We start from the raw sequence: 9,889 nt of genomic DNA, 5'->3' as shown, positions 1-9,889 counted from the left end.
ATGAGCGAACGCACGTTCCAGATGGTCCAAAATGTTCTTGTTGTAATCCAACTTTCTCCGTCGTCGAACCTTACAATGAGCACACCATAGACAAAGCATGAAGATGCATCCCGATACGAAATCAAACAACCGTGAAAAAAACCATGTCCATGTCGGACATCAACAAACACTTCTCTTGCAAATATAAACTATGACGTTTGCGTGGATAAAAACTCTTTCACTCACAAAAGCATACGCAGCCGACGACGATCGACCACTCCGCAAACGTTTCCTTCGGCCGGGCGTTTCAACACTTCCCGCTCCTTCTGAAAACAAAAAAAAAATATCCCACCAAGGACAAATATCAACTTCATTCATCGACTGATGTCAGCCAATCGTTATGTCGTCACACATTGCCCCAAACATATACCATAATTTCCCCCCCACCAAACCCCCCAAAAAACAACAAACAAACAAAACAAACACACACAACATTCCATTCAAAATTCCGTACGTAAAAGTCAAACGTCATCTCGGGATATGCCGCTGTACAACGTAAAATGCCCTTAGAATGCCTGTGATTGTTGTTGTTGTTGATGATGTCTTTCTGGTTGTTGTTCCTCTAATAAACTTACCACGTTCACAACTGCTCCCAAGCGCCACACAAGCCCCTGCACCACTACCACTGGCCGGCCCTGCTCCTGCTCCTGCTCCTCGTCCTCCTCGTCCTCCTCGTCCTCCTCCTCGTCCTCGTCCTCGTCCTCCTCCTCGTCCTCGTCCTCCTCGTCCTCCTCGTCCTCCTCGTCTTCCTCGTCTTCCTCTTCCTCCTCCTCTTCCTCCTCCCTCCTCCTCCTCCTCCTCCTCCTCCTCCCCCCCCTCAGCATCATCATCGTCATCGTCATCGTCCTCGTCGAAAACGCCCTCGCCGCCCTCGCCGCCCTCGCCGCCGCCCTCCTCCTCCTCATCATCATTCCGGTGCTCTGGCTCTGCCTCCGGCTCCGGCTCCGACTCCGACTCCGACTCCTGGTGAACTTTGTCCTCCTCGTCATGGTGGTCACCGTGATCGTCGTGATCACCCTGCTGATCGCCCTTCTGATCGTCCTCGGCCTCAGTGGACGCCTGGATCTCGTGGCCGACGACACAAAGCACCTGCGACGATGTACCAGGCACTTGTTCGCTTTCACGTCCTTCACAGCAAATAGGAAGACAACAATGCATCCACGAGCCTTCAGCATACAAACACGTGTCGCAGCACACAGGGCATTGCCATGAAACAACAACAGGAAACACTAACTAATTCTTTCAATCACTTACCATCCCGTCCATGCAGCACTTTCAGCCTCTTCCCAATGAACATACAACACCGTCCCACCGACATTGCCGTTTCCCCTGCCCGCAGCAAATACGGCAATCGTGTGATTTGACACGACAACAAGACCTCCACGTCGGAACCGTCCTCGGATGAATTGCGCCCTGGCGAAGGCGCACCTGAACCCCTAGCGATGCCCTTGGCGTTCCCCTGCACCTTCGCCACCTCAGCAACGGCAGGGACGTCCACCTGCGCCCCGACTTTGCACGTCTTGGCCCTGCTTCCACGGCTAACATGCAAACGTGAACTTGGCCCGGCTTCCTCGGCACACCCCCTCACCCCAGCCATAAGCACCTGATACCGCTCGTCCTTCACCTAATAACAAATGCAAACGTCAATGAAAATGCAGAACACGTCCAAATTAATGCAAACATCCGTGCATCCATCGATCCTTCCCGTCCGTCCGTCCATCCAAGCACACACTGAATACATGCCATAAATATGACACGCACCCACGCACATTAATCATCAACAACAATAACTCACCGTCAGCCCATGCGCCGCTTTAAGATGCTTGTCAACCCTGTCGACAGCCCTCACACACCCGTCCACAGGGCACTTCTTAGTTCCCCGAAACCTAACACCAAAGTTTCAACGATAAACATGACGCCTCCCAATACATATGCTCCCAAGGAACACATGCACACAACGATTAAATAAAAACCAACGACAAACGCTAACCCCGACGTACGAACACGCACAACTACACGTACCTGCATGCCATGACCATTAAACGCAAACAGTTTCTTCAAACGTCCTCTTTTCAAAACACCAAATGAGTGACCAAGTGACTAAGTGACCACAAACAATCCACTAAGTCAAATGCGCACCACCAAACTAAATGGTCTCTCACAGGCGTAGCATGTGCGACAAAACAACAACATGCCAAGTACACATGACATTACCCGTAGCCTTATGCACTTTGCCACGCCCATTAGACTGCACGGTCAAAAACTTTGCAACCACCTTTTCCTTGAAACGCTGAGAATCCTCCCACTGCGTGCCTCGTCACACGACAAATCATCATGGACACGCAAATGTCGCTCCATCCCTCCACATTGCCGTGCAACAGGACCCCAAAATTCCTTGCTTCTTTGTCTGAGGAGCAAAACACAGACACATGGACAAACCATTTATTACCGACACGTCCACTCAACATAACTACATCGCGCACGCACGCACGCACGCACGCACGCACGCACCACTCCCTTGACAAACGCAAAACCAATGAATGCACAAAAATTTCCCCTTGCCAAAATCCAATCCTACCAAAAAAAACACCCGACTCCAAGTCCACGCACAACCACGACGACGTCGACGACTACGACCCCCTTTTATCAGGTCACGGAAACAATCAGACCACGCACGACATCATAACATGTTAGACCAGCTCATTGCAAAGATCACACCGTGCATTATATTATAATATGTTAGATCACGTCACTCAAAAGAATCAAACCGCCCACGACACCAAAACATGGTAGACCAGCTCATTAAAAAGAGCAGAACGTGCATTACATTATACAATATCACATCAAGTCATTCAAAAGACCAGGCCCTACACGACATGATAACATCTTCGTTGCAATTCGACACCTACCAAATTTCTTGTGTACACAAACCGTGACGAAACGACTGCCTTCACAAGCGCTACCTCACTGCTTAGTCAAGGACCACAACCCGAACTTCTCCCTTTCAGTTTCCTATGAAACACCAGGAGCTACTTACAAAACGTCCCTACGAGAATTCACACGTCACCTACTCACCGGAACCCAAGCTATCATTATCAACGCAATATTTGTCCTTATATACAGCACAATAGACCTTCGCTCACTTCTGAAAGTAAACCTGCCCTCAGGGACGTCAGCATTCCTCAAAATTTCTTCATTTACTCTTATAAACACCATTAGCAAGTTGTAAAAATATGACCATACCTGCACGTGCTTTATAATATAAGATATATATCCTTCCTGTTGAAACCAGGAAACCAAAAACCAGGCAAACGCCATGATAACGATAACCTATTCGTACACGTTTTCACTGCGGGCAAAAACGCCTTGGGAAAATGGGATATTACTAGTATTCTTATTATTTTGTAGTAACATTAACAATACAGGATCATTAATTTTGTTTGAAAAAGCGTCTTTGGAAAAACGCCACGATGAAGCTAACAAAAATATGGCTGGACACCTCACCACGCACATATTTCCGGCCATCGCGGGGAAAACCCCCTCGGATGAAAAACCCCCGTCGCCGATGACATAAAAGGATTGCACTACAACCACCGTTCATTATGTAACCCTCGTTCATTCAGTGTAATTTTTTTCAACATCACACAAACAAGACAAAAGTCATTTTCACTATGACGATTAACGAACACTTATTCTCGTTTATGCTGCTAACCCTTAATTCAAAAGCGGGTGGGCACAAAACAAAGAAAGGAAGGAAGGAAAAAAAACCCATTAAACAACAACCAACAAGGAACACTTCAACTCCAACTCCAACTCCAACAGCGGCACAGCGCCCACACCAACATTCCTCAGGACACAGGCCCAGCGATTCGAGTACTTCGTCCATACCTTCAAACAAACAACATGCCTCTGAAAGTAAGTTGATCCTTTCCTGACCTTTTACGCAATGCTGATAATGCAATCTTTTCCTCAAAATTCGTGCAGCAAACCAACATGCGTTGACGTGTGCACCCGACAAAGTCTTCGGCGCTATTGCCTCCGAGAGGCCTACACTTACACGCCATGGGCCACGTGCTGCGCGCTGCGCGCTTTGTCCCCATTAACAAGTCCATTCACCACGTCGCTTTCACGTTTCCTTATCAGGACAAAGACATGCAGCTTGCCCGTCATCTAATACAACAACTCAAAGAGCAGCAACACCTCTTCACCTATGTCAAAGATAGGTATACCCGAATTGAAAAATGGTACGCTGACAAGCGCGCCACCGCTCAACCTCCACCTGACGGTGAGTAAACCATTAGCAAGTGCAACAGCAATTACATTTATCCTGCCTTGGTTGTCATGGTTATATGCAATGAATTATTACATACCTATTTACAGTGCAACTATTGAAAAAATACATGCGGTATATGTGTGGCACATTCGCCAACGCCAAAAAACGAGAAAACACCAACACCACCATTGCCCATGTACGCCTATTCCTGCGCCATATGGCGGGCAAACAGGACATAGGCACCTCGATGCTCTTCTTGCAGGAAACCACCAAAATGCGCTCGTAAGTATGCATAAACCCAATTTGTTATAAATGTTCATCTTTCATTAATCATACACTTTCAAAAATCCCCCCTTGCCCCTCCCCCTACCCTCCTAAACTCCCCCGGTGACCCTCCCCTCCTAAACTCCCACCTTGCCCCTCCCCCTTCAAAACTGCCCCCCCCAAACCCCTTCCCTTTCGAATCTCCGCCCAACCATCCCTCCTGGCTCCTCCCACCCCTCCCGCCTCCTTCTCAAAGCTGCCTCCTCCCCACTTCTTCTCCCTTCTATGTCATACCTCCACCTCCCCGAACCTTCTACTTGCCTCCTCCGCCTCCTCCTCCTCCTCCTCCTCCTCCTCCTCCTCCTCACCAAACAACCCCTCAGACAACCCGTCACTGTGCCTCATGCCATCACCATCAAACCTTTCATCCTCCTCATCCTTCCCTTTCTTGTAACTCTTCTGTAATCTCTGACACTATCAATTGCTCTTCCTACCTCCCCCTGTCATCCTTCATCGGACCATACGCCTCCCCTACCCTATACTATACTATACTATACTATACTGCACCCAATGGTCCCCCTCTCTCCTCATTAACGATATGCACCTCAAACCCGATTGATCTCTACATTCGGGTTGCTTCTCACAATCCAGACTTCATCTGCCTAACGGAAAATTACCTCCTTCACCATGTCTGTGATTCCTTAACATCTCTTCCTGGTTACTCCCTCCTCAGCTACGATACACCTGAGCCTCGTCCTGGTGGTAAGTTGCCTATCTTTATCAAAAACCTCTTCCTCACGCTCCTTGCACTACCCTCTCTCCACCCCACCCCCAGGAATACCTCTGCCTATGGGTTCCTCTCCGCTCCAACCCTTTGTTCATATCTCTCCTGTACCGTCCTTCAAAGAGTGATGACTCCATTTTCATTTACCCGTCGGATAACATCGAACAACTTCTATCAACTCATCCAAACTCTTTCTTCCTCATATGTGGCGACTTCAACTATCATCATGCCAGCTGGCTGGGTGTGCGTTCCTCTCTCACCAGCCATGGCACCTCAGCACAGGATTTCTTCGACTCATTGGGACTGACACAATCTCTCAATTTCCCGACCCGGATCTCAGTCAATGTAGTATGTTCTCCTCTGCACTTCCTTATGACTAACTTCCCTGTAAATGTCTCCTGCTCTTCTTGTACTCCAATCGCTTCTTCTGATCATGTACTTGTGAAAGTCGACATCTCTCTGGCCATTCTCAGAGCCTCCTCACCACCGACGAGTCTCCCATCTCTACTGCCTCTGACATCAATTCTTCCAAAGCAAGGAGCTCTTTTTTTTCTCGTCTCGTCTCGTCTCGTCTCGTCTCGTCTCGTCTCGTCTCGTCTCGTCTCGTCCTCGGGTGTCTTACCTTTCCTCCCGTCCATGGTACACTGAATTTTGCCTTCAGGCAATTGCCCTGAAGCAACTTGCATTTGCCTCATGAAATACACATCCAACTGAAGGCAATCTCAGTTCCTTCCCCCAAGCTCGGAACAAATGTGTGTCTACCCTGAGGAGTACCAGGAAGCACCATCTCTCCACACTTAAGATTGAACTCTCAAACCTGTCTCCTTCCTCCGAATGCTGCCGACGTCTGGGCAAATCGGTTTCTCTTATTTCTTCCCCCACCGCCATCCCCTCCCTTACCTCAAATGGCTACACAGTTGACACCGACACGTGACAACGCCTAATGCCTCAACTCTGTCTCTGCCTCAAAATCTTGTGTCCCAACCCCATCTCTCTCTGTTCCCACCTATCCCAGTCGAACCCAACTGCTCCTGGACTCTGTGTCCTTGTCACCTCACAAGGTGCACCAGTTTTTTTTTTTTGCCCAACCTCAACTCGGATTCGGCAACTAGACCACACAGCATCACCCCCACGGCTCCTAAAATCCTCCTCTGCGGCTCTAGGTCACCCTCTCTCTGTTCTTGTCACCCTCTCTTTTGCTCAAATTCATCTGCCACCATCTTGAAAATCAGCCAACATTAATGCTTTACACAAAAAAAAGGGTGCAAAAACAGATCCTTCCAACTACAGACCAATCAGCCTGCTTCCAATTATCAGCAAAGTCATGGGATCCATCATTGCTTCGCATATCAAATCCTTCCTCTTCTCCAATAGCTTCATCTCTGATCATCAATTTGGATTCATACCAGGTCATGATACTCTGGACATGTTGCTTCTGCCGTCTCAACAATGAATGAAGGTCCTCAATGCCAAACAACACATCAGACCTGTCTCACGTGTCTCACGTGACATATCACGTGCCTTCGATACGTTCTGGCACCCAGCTCTGCTCACCAAACTCTCCTCCGATGGTATCCATAAAAATCTCCACTCATGCCTTGCACACTTCCTCTCTGGTCATAGACAACGTGTGGCCCTCAATAGATTTCTCTCATGTCGCCTTCCTGTTCTGCCTGGAATTCCCCAAGGTAGTGTTCTGTGCCCTGTGTTATTTCAGGTCTTCATCAACGATCTCTCCGACTCTCTGGAAAATCCTCTCCATCTCTTGGCTGATGACTCCACTATCTGCCGCTCCAATGCTCATGCCTCAGATCGACAGTCTACACACTCGTCACTCTCTGCAGACCTGCACAAAATCACAGACTCATCAAACAAGTGGAACATGTCTTTCAATCCTCACAAATGTCACACTCTTACAATGTCTCTCCGAAAGGACCGAAGGCAAAAACCCTCTCATCTACTTTCTCAACAATCCTCTGCAACAACTTCTGTCGCTCAAGCTTTTGTGTCTCACTATCTGCCATGATCTTTCTTGGGAAAAGCACATTTCCAAGCTGCCCCCCAAAGCCAGTCACCCACTAGCAATCCTCAGTCGTGCTAAGTCCTTCCTTGACACACCTGACACACCTGACCTCCTGAACTCCTCACCACATACAACGCTTTCATCCACAGCCCAATGCAATACTGTCCCCCCCCCCCCTCTGGGCCGATGCTCCTGCCTCACACCCACCTCGAAATCCACGCTCTTGAAACCAAACCGTTCAGAATCATTGCAATCTCCTGCGATGAACTTAACTCCGAGGGCCTTTCACTCACTCACTCACTCACCGCAAACAGGTTGCTGATCTTTCTGCCTTCTACCGACTCCTCTCCGCCCTTGCTCCCCCAGCTCTCTCTCAGCTCTGTCCCCCAAATATTCCTTCGTGTCGCACAACATCTGCCTGCAACCCTCCTATGTTTAAATTGCCAAAATCTAGGCTCCCTGCTCACGTTCACTCTTTCATTCCCCTCTTCTCCCGCCTGTGAAACAAACTCCCCCACTCCCTTCAGGTCTTTAAAACAGCTGTTCACCACCATCTCTTATCTTATCTTATCTTATCTTATGTTATCTTATATCTTCCCCCATCCAAAACCTTGATCGTTTCTACCCCCGCTGATTCACCCCAGATGCACCGTTTTTTCGGTTTTTTGTTTTTTAATTCCAACCTCTTTCCTACAAGTCCTTACAGGCTTCATATGTTTTGCACCTCTCCCACCTCCCCCCAAGCCCTCCCCCCTCACACATTTCTCGGCATGTCCCTGCTCTCAAATGTTCTGTTTGTCTCCTTCCCCCTGTCTCTCCCCATCTTGTCTACCGCTGCCCTTATTCTACGTTTTGTGTTTCATGTGTCGCTTTCACATTTCTGTGTGATTAATGTTACCTCTTTCGCGAGCCTCCATCTTGTATCGGGGAAAAAAAAAAAGAAACAAGAAAAAAGAAAAAAGAAAAATCGTCGTCCTCAGGATCGCGCATATGACATCATTCACAACGTAGCACCCGCGAACAACTCACCCGATGCACGTCCCTCGCATTTGCAACCACCAATGAACACCCCACACATGCACATTGCCCAAAATATTTCGTGCACACCACCACCACCACCACCACCACCACCACCACCACCACCACCAACCTAACAACAATGACAACCCTAACGAAAACGATACCCCAAAACCCTAACCGTCACATCAACATTAATGATGACAACGATGCTAATAATGATAACAACAATAGCAATTGCTTCACTTAGTGCTTGCGTTACTTTTACTTGTCCTTTTATTGATGACATTGCTTTTATTGTTTCACTTGCTCGTTTGGTTAAATGCCCTTCCAATACTTTCACGTCTTTAGATGGTTCGACACCTTACGAAGCTCCGGCAAGAAACCATCCACGATAAAGAATCATCTCTCCTCGCTGAGCTCTTTCATGAAATTTTTAAAAGCGGCACAATTTCCCCGAGTCAAATTGACGAGCCAAAATTTCGACCACATTGTCTTCATGATCTCGGCTTTTCAAAGAGAAATGAATCCTCATGTCAGAGTCCAACACCAACAGCGCCTGGAAGATGCACGAGGTAAGAAACATCACCCAAAACGTACGCGTAACCTATTCCTCCATCCATCTCAGGTAACGATCCTTTGCTTTCATGACAAATGATATACCCAAGCACACCGCCAACAAATAATGATACCTCTTTTGATTCCTTTTCACAGACAAATTGATTTCCAAACATGAACTGCGAACAATAGTGCAAAAAAGCACAATGAAAATCCCTCAACTTCTTGGTAAGTGATGACGACCCTAGCAAATACATTTGCCCAAACATTTCTGTACACTCACTTATTCCTCCTACAAGTCACATGGACGACAACCAACCATGCCAACCTACCTAAGCCTAACGTGACACACATCAATTGTTATTGCTGACGCTATCCCTTTCATTTTTTTTTTTCAGACCAAATCAAAAGCAACCCCAAAAAACCAGCACGCAACATTGTCCGAATAATCGGACTGTTATGTGCCCGGCTGCTCATCAAAAACGGCCACAGAAAAGGCGTCATGACAAACATGACCCTGGACAACTTCCGCAACGCCACAAGGAAAGGCCCATCACGATTCATCCACGTAAGCATACGGTGTGCATTGTCCAAGCCGAACTGCATTTCATCACCTAAACAAACTAAGCCGTATCCACAGGACATTGTTATTGCAATAATGCAACGACATTCATACCGTCACAACACTTCCTTTCCAAATCAAGGCACATAAAATGTGTTCGAAATTTCTAACAATGCACAACAAAGGAACACTCCCTCAACAACCAACTACGTCTGTCACACACACATCACATCGTCCAATCACGTCTTATAAAAGTGTACTGCACCACCGACACGATCCTTCCCAATTTAATTTGCAGGTTCCTGAACACAAAACCGCTGCCCACTTCGGCAGGGCCACGGTCACGTTGAGTAGCCAAGACCACAAATT

At 47.7% G+C, this 9,889-nt stretch overlaps 1 protein-coding gene across 1 annotated transcript; it reads left to right on the top strand.

Moving 5' to 3' along the window:
* Window positions 1-4,447: 4,447 nt before the first annotated feature.
* On the top strand, window positions 4,448-9,670 carry LOC137415523 (uncharacterized). The gene is made up of 4 exons (XM_078768746.1): window positions 4,448-4,594; window positions 8,752-8,975; window positions 9,115-9,186; window positions 9,357-9,670. Exons 1-4 carry the CDS (start codon window positions 4,449-4,451, stop codon window positions 9,668-9,670), a joined length of 756 nt encoding a protein of 251 aa, XP_078624872.1. The 5' UTR covers window position 4,448.
* Window positions 9,671-9,889: the final 219 nt, after the last annotated feature.

This window comes from Myxine glutinosa, unplaced genomic scaffold (genome assembly GCF_964187855.1).
Source record: "Myxine glutinosa unplaced genomic scaffold, kmMyxGlut1.1 SCAFFOLD_329, whole genome shotgun sequence".
In the NCBI taxonomy this organism is placed as follows: Eukaryota; Metazoa; Chordata; class Myxini; order Myxiniformes; family Myxinidae; genus Myxine; species Myxine glutinosa.
Note: the sequence above shows the minus strand (reverse complement) of the source record. Positions and strands in the feature narration are given on the sequence as shown.